The 17,623-nt window shown below is 26.0% G+C and overlaps 1 protein-coding gene across 4 annotated transcripts in view; it reads right to left on the bottom strand.

Moving 5' to 3' along the window:
- Positions 1-8,181, bottom strand: part of LOC142324514 (uncharacterized) — a 249,134-nt gene extending 240,953 nt beyond the window's left edge. For 2 of the 4 annotated variants that reach the window (XM_075365342.1, XM_075365339.1), the window contains exon 1: positions 8,044-8,181. Coding sequence is in view for 2 of the 4 variants with exons in the window: in XM_075365339.1 (XP_075221454.1) it covers positions 8,044-8,140 (97 nt within the window). In the remaining 2 variants the exon portion in view is untranslated. The remainder of the gene's footprint in view (positions 1-8,043) is intronic. The other 2 variants (XM_075365341.1, XM_075365343.1) reach the window with 2 other exon arrangements.
- Positions 8,182-17,623: the final 9,442 nt, after the last annotated feature.

The following is a 17,623-nucleotide window of genomic DNA, read 5'->3' as shown; positions in this document are numbered from 1 at the left end:
TCATTACGCCATTAAATCGTTCTATTAACTGACACATTTTATTTTTTGCAGCTATGAAGTATAAATATGTTTATAATATAAAAAAAGAAACCTTTTTCTTCTTTCTTTTTTTTAAATTATAAACCTAATTTTTTTAGTACAAATCTTTTTATAACAATTGAATAAATAATGTATTTAATTTCATTTTACTTTTTACATAAATTTTTAGGTTCTTAATTAATAATTATCCAAAGTAAAAAATATATATTTGGAATGGGGATCCTCCACCCCAATCCGCTTAACGATCCCCGCCCATAACATTATGGTTTTACCATTCCTGTTTTTATTTTATTTTTACTTTTGTTTAATTACAAATATCTCTTTATCGTCTTCTATTGTATTCCTGCCAGGTGTTTTATGTCTTCTGCAAAGTTCTTGATTTTCTCGTAATTCCTTCTTGAACTTTTCATAGTTTACTTTTTTCTAGCTACTCTTGATTTTATTCAAAAACTGATTTTCTTTCGTGGGTTCTACTTTTTCAACACTTAAAAACTTTTGCTTTTTCTTTTACGGTGTCTAGAATGCTTTACTAGTATCTACTACTGGTTTTACTTTATCTCTAAATAAAGTTTTTCTTTATTAAATTAAACTTCTGCAAGGTTTTGGTCTGAAGTAAAATTTGAAAGATGTACTCTTACCGAAATTTCCAACAGAAGTAAATTTGAAATCACGACTATTGCTAAGTTAAACATTGTTAAAGAAAAATTATACTTTTATTTGAAATTAGGTTTTTTCTAAGAAAAGTACTGTAGTATTACTTTCGGTCGCACGCTGGTTTGCTTCTCACCGTTGTAGGGTGAAATTGAATTTTTTTTACGTTTTGAAATATGAGAAGTATGAAAATACCATTCACCTAATATGTAATTTCCGTATATGTATAAAGGACCTATGTATAAAATTATAAAACTTATTTGTATAGAATTATATATACAGTGTATGTAAAACATTTGTGGCTCGAACATGTTCAAAACTACTTGATAAATTTCATTGAAATTTAGATATGCTGTAGTAGTGTACCTGAAATTGTGCATGTGAAAATTTGTTGAATCGATCTTGAGTTACGCTCAATTTAAAGTCTACAACAAACAACATAATCTCAGTTTGAGGAATTTTTTCGGTCACATGATGAAATTGGAAAATGAAGATTAATTTTCTTTACGGTTTAAGGTATGAGACTTATGAAAATACCATTCATCTATAAACTTTTGTGGCTCTAAAATCTCCAAAACTACTAGATTAATTTCACTGAAATTTAGATATGCTGTAGTATATTGTGTTTGAAGTTGTGCTTGTGAGAATTCGACCAAATTTAGTTGAGTCATTCTTGAGTTACGCGTAATTTTTCCAAAAAAATTGAAAAGTTTGTTACTCCGAAATCTCCAAAACAAGTAAATCAATTTCATTGAAATTAGGTATGGTGTAGTAATATATCTCAAATCGCGCATGTGAACATTTTATAAAGATTGGTTGCGCCGTCTTCAGTACGCTCAAATTAAGGTCGACAATTGATAATGTAACCTCAATTTGAGGTTGGGTAACTGACTTAATGCGTATTCTTTATAGACGGTTATGCAGTGAGTTACAGAGGTGAGCGAGTTTAAACAGCTTGATACTTGTGTGTAGGGTCTACTTGTCATGTTTAATTATTTTATCAAATCACAGTTATAATAATTTTATTTTTTTATAAAAAGAAAATATATTTTAATATTAAATTTAAGAAAAAAATTTATAAGAAATTAAGTATTTATTTGGTATAAAAAATTTACAAAGAATTAAGGTTTATTGAACACTGCGTAATTTCATTTATTTCATCGTGAAATACTAAATATTGATAGTTATGTTCTTCATCCGAAATAAAATTATCAACAAAATTTATGTGCAATAGATATAATATTAGATGTATAAATATTTAATGCATGGGAGTTTCCAATAAATCATCATAACTCGATGTTTTATTGGCTTTTCAATAATATAATTCTTTTTTTTTCTTTCTTTTTTTAAAATTAATATACGTTGTATATCTCTGACCAAGGCAATTAATTTTCTGAAAACTTTTTTTGGTTGTAAAAAATGGTAATATTACACAATATAATATAATATCGTATCGATATATTTATCGATGGTTGATCTATTTTATAGATTATATCCATTCTACAAAGCATAATACCATCAGTTCTTAAATCTTCCCTTTTTTAAATAAAATTAACTTTTATTTCATGAAGTAAGATGATTTATGTCAATTATAAATTATATCTTACTTATCAAATAATAATTGGCACGTTTACATAAAACATCTATTTGTTAACTTGTTGTTTTATTTTATACAGATACAAATTATTGTATGCAATTAAATCATGAATAAGCATAAAAAATACAGTAGTATCTTATTTATTACTTAGATTATTCTGTGCTGTAAAATTATTTTATTAAATTATTATCGTTTCTTGATATAAAGTTATAATTATATGTATTTATAATATTAAATACTTTCATTATTGTTTAACTTGATATTAACATATTGTTATTACTTGATGTATGATTTATCTTTTTTAAAACACGATGCAGTATTCATACTGTATCCTGTTTTATCTTAGGTCTCTATGTTTCTCATTAATTAAGTTTTAATAGAGTATATTTATGTACGGAAAATTAATTAGAGTGTCTGGATGAGTTATTTCTAAATATTTAAGAATTTATATGTTGACTGATATAAAACACAGTAAAATAAATGTTATGAATAAAGTCTATAATGAAAAGATTGGTAAACACACCAATTAACTATACCGGTTTCCGAAATTATTATTTACGCTGTAACGATATATTAGAAGTGGAAGTCAAAATCTACTTATACAAGAATCTAATTAAAAATAAATGGTTTTTATGTCTAATTAAAAAGAATAGATGTTATGAAATAATGTCTTCATCTTTACTCGTTAAGATTATTTGATAAATGCAACTATTCATTTCCAGTTTATGCAAATATAATTTGCCCTAATTCTAGAGAAACTGTATCAATGAATTTAAGATTCGACTATGTATAAGCCAACCCATTCACTCTCTGTAGAAGTCAATAGACTTCAATACTATCTGGCGATAAAAAAAAAATATTTTACTTTTTTCTTCTTTTACTCTCCCGTTTTTTGTTGTACGTAATATAAGGAAAGATTTGGCGTCGGATGATTCATCCGATTTCTTTTTATAATCCTCTGTGATTTTAGGTGTCTAAGCTTAAATAGAAATTTCCAATTAAATAAAAATAAATTACCTGTAAATTATGTATGGATTTATAAATATGTGTTTATGTATCTTATTAAGAAATACGTAGATGAACACTTTTAGTCTTAAAAGTTATTGACCTAATTTTATAAAATCTGGTTTGGAAGGCGGGTAGTTTATTATTTCTTACAAACTTTTTAAATGAAAATATTTGGTAAAATGAAGAAGGGTAAAGAGTGCTATACTTGTAATCGATTGGGCTTAATGATAGTTTAATCATTTTAATCTTTTATTTAAAAAAAAGAAAAAAATATTACTCAAATTCAAAATATTTAGTTTTAGACAGTTCTGTGTATCGAATTGAATTTTTTTTTTTTTTAGTTATTTTATCATAAATAAGGAGCAATCAGGGTATAATATAAATAATAAATATTAACTTATTACTATGACAGAGATCAGAGGTTAATTTTTAAGTTTAAAAAAATATTTTTTAAATCAAGAATGACGTCATAAACTGGGTTTGTTTCAACAAAGAACAAAATTTGTAAAAGTTTCTACTGTTTAATTTAAAAAAAAAAAAAAAAAACAACAATCTTTAAAGAAAATAATAATGTACGGTTAAGATTTATTTTGTACTTAAATTTTTTTACCGTTGTTTAATGTTCTTGATACATGTAAATATTACACCAGAATTGTCATTTATAAACGAAAAGATTACAAATTTAAAAAAATATATAAATATACAGTTGTGAAATTATGGAAATAAACTTATAATAAATTTATCATTGTGGGAGAGGTTAGATTTATGATATAATAAATGCAAATTAGAGGAAAGTTCAACGAATTTGTTGCCAGCTATATATACATACATATATATGTATTTTTTTATCTCCATAATTTATGTATTAGCTTAAACTGAAATGAAAAACTGTATACATTTTGCTATTATTTTAACGTAAAGCTAAAATTAGTTTGTCTTACTGTTCCCAGTACATCACATGAAACGTAACCTACACTTAGGGAAAAGATTATAGGGCATGTATATCCAAGAAGGTATTAATTTGTAGGATTTTAAAGTTTTTAAATAAACTATAGTTGCGAAGCTCCGTTTGTACGTAACACGAATAAGTTTTTCAAGAATATTACTCCTATTTGACTTAAGTTATCACAGTCTAAAAGTAGAAAATCGTTTAACATTTAGAGAGTATAAAATTGTAACAAATTTACATCTAGATATTGAATAAGCACAATTAATATTAAAAATATTTTTAAGTCATATAATAACAAAATAAATCTATAGATCTTCGTTATAATTAATTTAATTTTAATTACCTTAATAGAGTTAAAGTGTTAGTACATAATTGTATCTTAAATACATAATTTGTAGTTAAAAACACAGTATTATTACTTTACAATAACACTGTTTTAATTATTTTTAATAGTTCAGTTTAAAAAAAATAAATTAAAATAATAAGAGTATCAAGCCAATGATCATCAAAATTTCACGATAAAAAAAGAAAAAAAAAAAAATTATTTTATAAACCAAATGATTAATCCATCTCAATGTACATAGTAATATATAAATCTAAAAGTTTATTTGTTTGTCACACAATCACGCAAAAATTACCATACCGATTTTGAGGTTTTTTAAATTTTCTTTCTTTCAAAGAATATAAAAAGATGTTCTTTCTTTATAAAAACAAAGAGGCTATAAAAACCCCCGATAACGTATGTTAATTTTTTTCGAAAAATGAAGACAACGCAATTTTTAAAAAAATTATCAGTTCATGAAACGAGCGAATTTCTTCAAACAATGAGTACTACTGCTCCGATTTCAGTGAATACTTTTTAAATTTTTTTTTATAGAGAAATATGTAGGCTGAAAAAATTCTATATCATACAATAATTTTTTGAAAAATGAAAAAGATTATGCAATTTTTAAAAAAATTACTTGGAAACGTGTTAATTTTTTCATTCCGCGAGTTCAATTGCATCGATTTCGACGAATCTTTTTTATTTTCTTTCTTTTTTTTATAGAAAAAATCTTTTTTTTATTTTGTTACAAGTAAGTATTTTTTTTATATTGTTTTTACATTGTTACAAGTATGTGTGCGAAACTGTGGGTAGCCATATATAACTAGAGATGGTTATGATAAATAATCAGGCTAACTATTAAAAGTCATAATAAGAAAGTAAGTTACTCGTTATTTAAACATCCTAATAATGATAATCTTATATTTTCCTTATTAATAATATCTTTAATAATTGTGATTAAATCAACTTAAACAGTACAGGTTATATATCTCTTCTGATAAAACTCGTAACTAGCTCATAGATATACAACGTAACTGGATTCTCATAGATTTCTATTTTCCCGGATATCAGAATTTTTAACAGAGATAAGATACAACTATCGTTCAAAATATGATCCCTCGCGCATTTTTATATTTCTCGACGTTTTTAGTTCCATTATATCCAAAAACATACGAAATTTTATCTGTGCTGATGTTTGATTACGTTTGTTGGTTTTATTTATAAACAGCTACTTAGCCTTCAATCGTGAAATTATGATTACATGAAATGAAATTGTAGCTTCAACTAAAAATATAACGTGATAATTTCAGTGAATTAAAGGAATTATTTCTATCAAATTTGTTTAAAAAACTGTTTTATGTGGTAGGAAAATACTGAGTGAATTTAATACTTCAAAAGTAAATGGACTTCAAGGGAATTTATTCGAAATACATTTATATATTTTTTTAACTTATCAATATATAACTTTAATGGGAATATTATTTTGGAAATAACACCATTGTAAACTTTTTGAAAACAAAAAAACATCGCTTTCATAAAAATTACCTTTTTATTATAATTTCCAAACTCTTAATATTTCACCTTGTTTTGAAAAAATTTTTACTCTAGGATATCCCAGCATATTTTCGTAAAATCTTTGTATTACTCGGTTTTAAATTTTAAATCTATATAAAAATAAAAATTATATTTTTTTAAATTACTTTTTTACAAAATTAGGTTAATATTTTTATTAAGATATATTTGCTTATTTGCATCTAAACATTTACGAGTTAAATTTGTATTCTCATAACTTTTTTGTAATCACTTAGAATTGTTAACAGCTTATTGAAATATAAAATAACCTAAAAAAAATTGCACAAATTAAAAAAAAAAATTAATTTTTCTTGAATTAAATAAGCAAATTAATAATTTTTTAATACTAATTAAACTGGTATTATTCATTGATATTTTACAGCAAAACAATTCTTGATCCTTTCATAGATAGAAATATAAAATATGCATTAAACATACTCTTAATAATTTTTTTTTTTTGGACCGAATTATATTTTGGTCGTAGACGAGATTGGGCCAAACTTTTCATCTTACTCTAATCTAGAACAAGCATTATATTAGTGTTTTAATCTATTATTTCGGACTTTTATTTTCTTTACATAGACCGTCCATAAGATAACTGATATTTCAAAATATTCCGAAAGATCTTGCCTAATAACACAGTATTTTCCTTGAGCCATGTAGAGGATTGTATTCAAAATAAATATTTTCTCACATTTAATTTTTTAAAAATTAAATATATAAATCGTAAAAATAAATTTTAAATATTAAAAATTGCAATTAAAAAGTATTATTCAATCATGAAATGATTGTTGCATGAAATAAAATTGTAGCCTACTTACAATCATAACGTGATAGTTTTGGAAAAAATTATGTTTTTATTATATTTCAAAAAATATAAAAAAGTTAAACATTTAAATATATTAAAAGTTAAACATTTTAAAGCTTAGACATTTTAAGACTTTTTCACTAAATCAATCAGTTTAAAATATTTAAAGTATTACGTACAAGTATTTCCGATATTTTTTTGTCTGATTGTACTTAGTTATACGTATAGATTTTAATTACGCCCATTGTTACCAGGTGATATCACATTGTCGATATTATAAAATTTGTTCCACTTTTAAGTTAAGTAATAAATAATTAAAAAATAAAAATCATTAAGTTTTAAAATTAGTTTTCTCGTTTACCAGTTGTAGAATTTTATATATATATATATATATGTGTGTGTGTGTGTGTGTGTATTTAAAATTAGCCTAATCGTGTACAGTTTAAAATGGTTTAGAAATTTAAACATGATTTAATTTTTTAAATAATTGTATATAACATTTTATTTTCGTGGGATTTATTTCTTTGATAATTAGGAAAAAAAAGCGTACTTATGATATAGTATTTCTACACTGCTGTCCTTTATCATCAAAAATACTTTAGTCAACTGAAGTCATACATTCTAGCAGATAGTCGAAATACTTAGTGATCTCGTACAAGGTAACATGAGTTAAGTCAGAAAAAGTATTCTTCATTATAATACATCTGATAATGAACCGAAGTGAACCTAAGTTGTTCAGGACCGCGTGGTATTTTTTGACGTTTCTGAAATTCATCAGTACTTTCAGATGGCATCTCAAAAAGAACTGTAGTATTTACTAGTAAAAACTTTGTTTTAATTTATATTTCTTGAAAAAATACACATTTTTCCCGTTGAAAATAAATAATAAAATTTAGTAAAGAATTCATTAAACTTATTTTAATTGTTTAATTATTATTATTATTTTTTTTTTTCATTTAAATTGAGAACATCTACAAAATTTTATTTATAGGGAAGGTTCTTACAAAAAAATTATAATAATTATTATTTTCAACAATCAAAATAAATTTATATATTTAAATTTAATTGTAATTTATTCAGAATATCAATCTGACCTGAATTTGTTGGATATCCTAGTACAATGGGAGAATGGTTATTTACGACGGCACTGAGCACCGTAAACAGTAAGGCGACACGACAACAGAACTGCATGACTGCGCGGGATCAACTGCAGTAAACCAACTAGACACTGCCACAACTCCCCACGTGGTATAAACTAACTGCATGCCACCGCCGCCACGCCGCTTTCCAAGTCTGGGGAGATTTCCAGCAGAGATCTGTCAAACCACCTCCACGCTGGAAATAATAAAAAAAAATAAACAAACGAACACCGTTCGTTCTATATCGCTAATCATACGGACATCAAACCATTTATTTCTGCACATTTAGTCACATAATTTCTTTATTCAGTAAATTTATTGGCCAATATTCCGTATTAATCTGGAAGTGCAGAAAAATTTATAAGAGAACAACTTTCCATAAATAAAATGACTGGAGGCGTTTATATGAACATATAGCCTATATATTTTTTTTAATTCAGTTTATTGTTTCCGAATAACTATTAATCATTCATTTATTTTTGTTTTTTCTTTAAAATATTTTATCATTACAAAATATTTCTAGTTACATAAAATATGAACTTATGTATTTTTCTTATTTACGTAGATTATGTTGATTATGGCTCGTTGATAGTTTAAAACTTCTATACATTTAGATTACTTAATACATCTTATTTATATTATGCATTAAACTTAATAAAATATATATACTTCAAAAATTAAATAGCGATAAATTGGGTGATTAAATTCTTTAAAAAAAAAATCTCAGTTAAGGAAAAAGCCTCTATTCGTAAAATTTTTATTATGAGTGCATTATTTTATACATTTGCACATAGGTTTTGGTATTTTTCCCATCCGAAAAAGTAAATTTGTTCAAAATGTATCGAGCTGGGTTTTAGATGAAAATAGCTTCAAAAGCAGGTTACAAAAAAGGTATATTTTCACCTTTAGTGGAAATTTTGAAAGTGGTAATGAGAATAAAAGAAGAAAAACCCACGTTATAAATTAAAATAATAAATGTCGTATAGCTTGAATTTTCATGTAGAAAGGATCAAATTTTTGCCTATTTCATATTAATATGAAATTATTTAATATGAAATTTTCTTTTAATTTTGAAAATTTGTAAATGTAATTCAGTATTTATAAAGCCCTTGTTTCTACACTTGTATACCTCATATATACCATTTGCTTAATAATGCAGTGTATTAAATGTAAATACTTTGTATAATGACCGAGAAAATGTATAAAGTTTTTAAACTTTCCATCGTCATCATTGTTCAATAAGTGATCGCATTAAAATAATTGACAATAGATTTGTGCTGTTACATTCATATAAAAGGATTATGATTCTGATGAAGGAAAGATATTTTTGAAAGGTTCAGAGGTATTGAAAAATTATTTACCATTACAAATTGTTTATTATATGTAATGTGATATATGAAAAATTGTAACAAGTCGTATCCCCAAACATATATATGAATGGAATTAAGCAGAATAGAATGACGATTTAATTGGTTGAAAAAAAAAAATAAAAAAAAATATATAATAGTTGTATCTGGATGAAGATTAAGGCCGTTTTATGTACTGGATGAAGATTAAGGCCGTTTTATGTATTAGACAGTCAAAATATGAGAAAAGTTGACCAGAATTATGTACTCTCTAGAACTGCAGACGCGCTTTATTCTGCTCGTGGGTTATTTGTCAAAATATAGTTTTTGAGGTTGAGTGCCTGTAGTTTAGACACAAATAAATTCTCGGTAAGTAAATAAGTTAAATTTAATTGTATATTCAAGAAAAACAATGTTGATTTCTTTAATTTTTTGTAAAGCATTATTGCAGAGCCAATTTAAATAGCCGTCTAAACTAAAATTTTGCGTTCAAGTATTTATTTTATATGAAATCCGCAATGAAGAGAGAAGACTACCCATGGATCTACCTTGTTGTATTTTAATCCCGTATACTGAAATGTTCATCTGGATGCGTCGTTTGCCGTGGAAGATTCATGTGAGGGGAAGGAAGAGAAAGCAAATAACTTAACATGAAGTTCAAGGAAATGTACTGGTTGCCGGGCAAGAGGTCTGAGTTATCTTTGTCTAATATGCTAATTTTATTCTCAGAAACTTTGAAACCGATATGGACATATGGGGTCCCATTACGGGGAACGGTAAGCAAGACAAATTTTGAAATCATACAGCGGTTTCAGCACCGTAGTTTGCTAAAAACAGCGAAATTCACGAATATTTGGATCTACGGTACGTCAAGTAAGAAATACAAAGTTTCAGTTTGAAATATGAACTTTAGCTAAATGACCATGTTAACCGCTTGACGGTAAACCATCTAGACAACGGTCAGGATGTTAGAAGACTTAATCGACTACACGTTCTTGATCTTAGTAATTCTATAATTAATTACACCCCTGAGTGTTGTACATTAATCAATCCTTCATTCTTTTCCTCACTGTTTCTGTTTTCACTTTCATTTTTATTTTTTTTCTTTGTTTTAATTTTTCTTTTCTGAGTGATTCATCAATCTGTTGTTTATGATTCTTATTGTTATTGCTTTCTGCTGTAATGTTGATAGTACACTTCTTCAAAACTACTTTGTGTACATGTACGTTCTAGTCTTAGAAGTTCTAAATGCTGCTAATTTTTGAGGAATTTCGGTTGATATTTTTTTTTAATATGAATATCTATGATATAATTTATTTAAATTTCGTACAAAAATGTAATCGATTTGAAATAAAAATATGAAACAAAAAAAGTGTTTATTTTCCTCAAAGTAATATCATTCATCTATTCTAAAAAGAACATACTGGAGCTTCACCTATCAGCACCAATATAATACTTATTTTTAGTACACCTAGTCCAGTGATATTCAACATCGATAACCACATCATCGCAGACAGCGCATTAGTAGTTTTCAGTCCTGAAATCATTAGAATCGCCGTCATCTAAAGAAAGGATTCCATATCATGTTCTTCGTAAAGGACAGCACGTAAATAATTGTAAATATTCTTTTATAGTATTTATGTAAATAGAATGTTTTGTTTGATGATAAAAAAAAAGTTTGTCTTCATTACAGTTACCAAGTATCCTTTCCAATAAAATAGCAGTACATTTAATAGCACTCACCGAGTTGGGTAGTGGTGAACTCGTCATCTTAAATCAGCTGATTTCGAAGACGAGAGTTCTAAGCTTCAAATCATAATAAAGGCAGTTTCTTTTATCAAAACTTCCAAAACAATAAAATTTTTAAGAGTTTGCCGTCAACGGAAAACATCAAAAATCGAAAATCAAAATTGAACAATTTATTTATTTATAGTTCTTCAAAAAGATATTGTCCGAATCAAAAAAGTACACATTTGTATAAAAGGCGAGATAATAATTGTTATATATTTTTCCTACTTCATTTTCTCAAATACAAAAATATACAGAAAATATTTAACGGTGTATATTTTATTGTGGATGCATCAATACACGTCGTTTTAAAAATGAGAACAATTTTTTTTTGTAATAATTAGTAGCAATTTAACGTATCTGTTAATATATAACTTATCATTCTTACTATCCTTCTATAGTAAAAAATTTCTAACTTCGGTTAACGAATAATCATTCTGAACTTTCAAACTTTATTAGCAAATCATTTTTCTCAGTGGATGATGAGTCCTTGATAATTTATTTTATGTGTTAGATTATTATAATAGTTTCATAAAGAACATCTGTAATAAATAAAGAATTACAAATATTTTTTATAATTATGATTAAGATTTAATTTAATCTTTTATTATATATCTTAATATTTATGACGTCATCATGGTCATTCATACTAGTCACGATCGTTATTATATATTTTTACAGCGCGTTGTTGTTATTATTATTATTATTATTATTATTATTATTGTAACTACATGATTCATTAATAGATTAAAAAAAAAATCATGTTTATACATGATTTTTTTTTTTTTACTCATTAAGATTTATTTTATTTCATATTTTATAACTTGGGTTTTTAAAAGTGAGGTAAATACAATTAAAAAAGTGGATTTTTTAATGTGTATGTATGTACGTATGGTTTTATTTATTATTAGTTAAATTTATTAGTTGGTGATTTGTTGTCTCGTTTCATTGTATGTAAAATTTTTTTTAAATTAAATTATTCATTTTAGATAACCTTATATTTAAGAATTTCATTAGTTTCTATACAGTATGATGTGTAACTTCGTAGATTACTGTTGTAGTCGGCTAATACCTAAAAAATTGACTGGATATCTTAAAATTTAATGATTTTTTTTTACAACGTAGAAATTATTTGTAATTTTTTTTACAAGTGGAAACGTAGTCAAAGGCTTAATTTAAGAATAGCCTGGAAGAAAATATGTTCTGTTGTAAGCTTAATTTTTCATCATGTAACTTGACAAAGAAGTACACAAATTGTTTCCTAAAATATTCGTTTAAGATAAGCCTTAACTTAAATCATTTTTTAATATAAGATTAAATAAAATGTTTCATTTCAAGCATAGCTTCAGTTCATGTACTGTTTTATGATCTCCATGAATATCAGTCAAAGATTAGACTTTCTGGAATGCTGTAGGAAAAATGGTATAAATTCTTTCGAGTCTTTACTGGAAGAACTTCTCTACATAATTCTATAAATCAGTCTGATCATGAACGGGGATCAATGAATGAGTCACTCAATTTAAATAAAAAGGCGATGTTATTTTATTTAAATAATATACATTTAATCCACTTTTTTTTGGGATATTTAATGTGTGCTTGTACCTTATAATTGTCATTAATTCTCGTGACATATCATGAAAATATCATCGACTGTAGAGAAAGGATTTGAACTGTATGGAATCTGCTTGGAAGTTATGAAATTATATAAATATTAATATCTGTTTACAGATTTGCGGGTGTGTGTATCAAAAAGTACTTGAATTAATTTCAAGTATTATTTTGTAGTATTTCTTCAAAATGTTATGTTTTGGATGTTTTTGTATTTACATAATTATTTTTGGTTTATGTTTTTATCCTTCAAATAATTTTTGTTGTTTTATTTGTACTTTTTTCTAGTAATACAATGTATTATTTCAGGAAGTTTGTATTTATTCTTTTTTTTTAATGAAAAGTTACGTTTTTTTTTTAATATTTCGAATAAGGAAACAATAGAGGAAGCAACCTGTTTTTTTGTCTGTTTCCAGGTTACTTTCAAATAAATAGTTATGTTAGAGTATGGAAGTAATGGAAGATCCATGGGTCTGCTAAACAATCATAGATCACATCTTTTCATTCTGATTATTTCACGTTAATAATTGAGGGCAAAGTTGCTTAATTTAGTTTATAAATCGGACATACATTTCTAAATTTTAATTTGAAAAACTCTTTCTTCTTTTTTTGCGATGTTTTTAATAAAAATTATTTTCTTAAAGAAAACTTACGCGTTAAATTGAATTATAAAGATAAATTGTTATAAGCAATAATGGAATTTGCAAGTCAGGCAACGATCATAAATGAATACGTTAAAACTGAAGATAACAATAGCATTCGAACGCGTATTTTTTAATAAAAAAAGAATTTTTTTCTCTTAAAAACGTCAGAAAAAGCAAAATATTTCATTTTGTATTAAGTTACACAATAGAAATACTATTAAAACTAACAGTAGATATTTACTGTAGCTTAAAAATAGATAATGGATGTTATATATTGACGTGATGAATTAATTTATATTTGGAAATATTAATTCAATTTCTTTTTTAACTTTTCAATTTCAAACCTCTTAATAATTTTAAGTCACATAAGCAAAAACTATAGATTGATCATCTTTAATTTTATATGATATATATACCATTATCATTTTATATGATATATATATAATGATATATATAATTTTATATGATATATATATATTAAGTTGTGAAATAATTATTATTTTCTAGTATATAAAGTATGAAACCATAAAAACGTTTGATGTTATATTTTGTTTTTAAATTATCAAATCTTTTTAAGCAACTGTTTTTACATCAGAAAAATTAAAAATTTAGATATGTTGATAATTAAACAAAAAAATAAATAAATCGCCAAACGACTCGACAAATTAATCAGCTTTTCAAAAAATAAAGTCTATTTTTTCACATTCTAAAACTACCTCAGTGATTAGCTTAAAAATCTTAAGATTATGATTAGCTTAAAAACCTTTTTTTAGGATTAAACATTTAAAAAGGTTTAAATATTACCTTGTATTAAAATAAGTTTCCTAGATTTAAACCTTGCAAAGATTTTTAAACACATATTTGTGTATATAATTAAACGGAGAAACTTTAATTTAAATTGTTACGTTTAACTCACACTTTAATTTAATCAATTAAAGGGGATTAGCACGAAACTTCATTATCTAAAATATTCTCACATTTAAATCTGTCTAAAAGCATGTATTTGAGTAATAATGCTTTATCTTGCACAAATCTGTTTCTCTTTATACTAACGGAGATGAGATGAAATTTCTATTGCAAAAATAATTATAAATATTTTGCTAGGAAAAATATTTAGAAACCACTGCTCTGTTTGATCTTAAATTATCTAAGTTATATAACTTAAATTATACAGAATGATTTACAAAGAATGTAACAATCTTTCGGAACATGTTCTGCTGATGAAAATAAAAAAGAAAGTTCATATAAACGTAGGTTTAGAAGCATTAGTGAGTGTCGGCTTGCAAAAGATTGCGTCCTGATTTCTGCGCCTCTGGTAAAATTAAATGAGGTTGTAGTTCTTGGAGCCAAAATTAAATTTAGTGGTTTTATATGAAATTTTACCTGAAAAATGAAAAAAAAAAATAGGTCCCAGAATGTATTTTCAGTATTTTTTTGAAAAATCTGGGATAAAAGATCAAAGATTTGAGTTGAAAAACACGGAATTTTATGTTAACATGTTATATACATAAATGTATGTAACTTATTTAAATGTTAATTGCTGTTTTAATGCAATATAAAAAAGTTAGTTGTTGGAATCATTTGTTTGTATTGCTAAATTATAAAATAAGTTATATCAAACAAATTTAGATAAAATTTATTTTTAATAGCTTTATAGATGAATAATTTTTTTTTTCCATTTTTTTTTTAAATTTTGATTTTATTTCTATAATATTTAATTCTTTTCTTTTGTAATACAAAAAATTTTCCTTCGTTCAATACCTAGTTAAAATCTGCCACATTTTGTTTTTAATAAACTTTGAAATTCTTACGTTTGTATTCAATTTTGTGAACTTAATTCATATAACTTTAATCAGAAACAAATTCTCAAAAATTTTGTTTAAAACTTTATTTGTTTATTACTCATTTAACAAAGTTATTTTATGCCAAACATAAAATACTCTGGTTTTCGACCCAAATTTTTTGTCTTTTACACCCGGATTTCTCAAAAAGTATTAAAGTACAGTTCTAGTATCTACTTTTTTTGTAATTTCTCAGATCAGAATTCATACAATACCACTACATTTCTCCTTTGATTCGAGTCCATAGAATTACAGTCTGACTTAATATTACCGAAGGTGCAGAAATCATGGCGAACCAAAATTATGATTAAACCTAGAAATTAACTTAAACTGTAGAACATGTCCTGAAAGTTTGTTACGTTCTTCGTAAACGTTTTCGTATATGTTGATTTATAATTATAATTATAGATCATGTAAATTAAAATCTTTTTAATCATAGTAAATAATTGGAAATCAATCCTCTGTTTCATCTGTAACTAAACAACCTCAGTTTTATTGCTGAGAATCTTAATGAATGGTCCATAAACTGAGTTTTCTTCTGATATTATTTTTCCTCTAATTTATTTTACTTTTTTTCATTTAATTCTGTTACAAAAAAAATCTCGTTTGATATATATACTTACCATAACTATTATTCCTGTTACACCAAATTTAATTTGGTTGTTTTTCCTCTTTTTTAGTTGATCAAAAATTTTAGATGATCAAAAGGAAATTGAGGTTATCAGGCTCATAAAGAACCTGGCTCAGGGAAGATATATCAATATATATATATATAAAATTATATGTTATCATATCCATCATATGAACATCTTCCCTGAGGCAAGTTCCTTGTCCCTTGTTAATCTCCATTCTTCTGTAATCCTAGCTTTCAAGATCCTTCCATTTTCTTTTAATCATTCAAAATATATATATATATATATATTTTATCATATGGTATTTATCACATAGACTATGTTCATCTCCATTGTTTTCTAATCCCAGCTAAACCTTTAAGATCCTGATCGCTGCCTTATTCTTTTGATCATCTAAAACTTTTACTCTTTCCAGCCTCTCATTTTTAACCTTTTACTGATCCGTGAAAACTGTTTTAATCTCCTGCATGTCTACTTTCACGTACTTCCAGCCTTCAGTTTTTCTCTTAGTATCCATGTTTCGTATCTGTACAGATATATACACATCGAACATTATATTGTATAATGTTCTTTTACAAATCTACTCGTTATATAATTTTTTTTTTCCTTTCTGTTAAATGCTTCCTTAGCAGTTGTTATACTAACTTTTGTCGTTTTTTCTTTTGCAGTCTTCTTCTAACATAGAACGTAAATGTTTTACTATTTTACTTGCTTAGTAAAACATGTGTCTTTGCTGGGAAAGCTAATTAACTTGTTATCTCCAATCCTCATTATTTTTATTTTCCTAACAAATATTTTCATTCCACATTTTATCATACTTGCTTATAAATTTGAAATCAACTTATGAATATCCTTTTGCTTCAACCCTTAAAAAAACATTTATCATTGAGAACCTTTTAAAATTTCTTTTCTTTTCTTCCATATTTATTTCTTCATCTCCTTCTAGAGAATTCTATTTTTTATCTCCAAGCGATTTTTCATCTTCAACATTGTAATTAACAGAGTAAATGATAGACAGCACTTGAGCCTTACTGCTCTTCCTTAGTCAAATCATTATTTTTTAGAATCCTAACGGGTGACAAAGATGTATATCCATTTTGGAATGAACCGAACACTGGTACACTGTTACTCCAACCTGTAATCTGTTTGTCGTCACATGTGTGTGTGAACTAATGCCATTCATTTGAGTTACCATGCCTGAGTGGTCAGAGGAACATCGCGTGTTCAAGTACGATATGTATGTGAGAGGTGCGATTCGAATTTTCAGGTTCGGAGAAGTTCCTGGACCCCCTCGATCTCCTGTCCTGAGTATTTACGACTTCTTCTTGTGTGGATACTCAAAGGAGCGGGTGTACGTCGAGAAATCCCATACAGTACAGTAATTGAAGACAAGTATTTGTAGGAAGGTACAGCAAATCATGCAGGAGACACAGGAACGGGTGTAGGTCAACTTCATTTCTCGACTTGAAACCTAAATCAGGGAAGATGCTCATCACCTTTTAGATGCAATTTTTTCAAAATATGCAGATGTAACGAGATTTGAAAAATATCACGGAAGACTAAAGTCGGTTCATAGACGATGTTTTCTGCGAATCATAGCAGCGTATAGAACAGTCTCTAAGAAGGCAGTTGAAGTCTTGGCGGGTGCAATGTTGGGTGCAATATTTGGTTATTTT

This window comes from Lycorma delicatula, chromosome 5 (genome assembly GCF_047948215.1).
Source record: "Lycorma delicatula isolate Av1 chromosome 5, ASM4794821v1, whole genome shotgun sequence".
NCBI classification, from domain to species: domain Eukaryota; kingdom Metazoa; phylum Arthropoda; class Insecta; order Hemiptera; family Fulgoridae; genus Lycorma; species Lycorma delicatula.
This window is presented reverse-complemented; position numbering and strand designations above follow the sequence as displayed.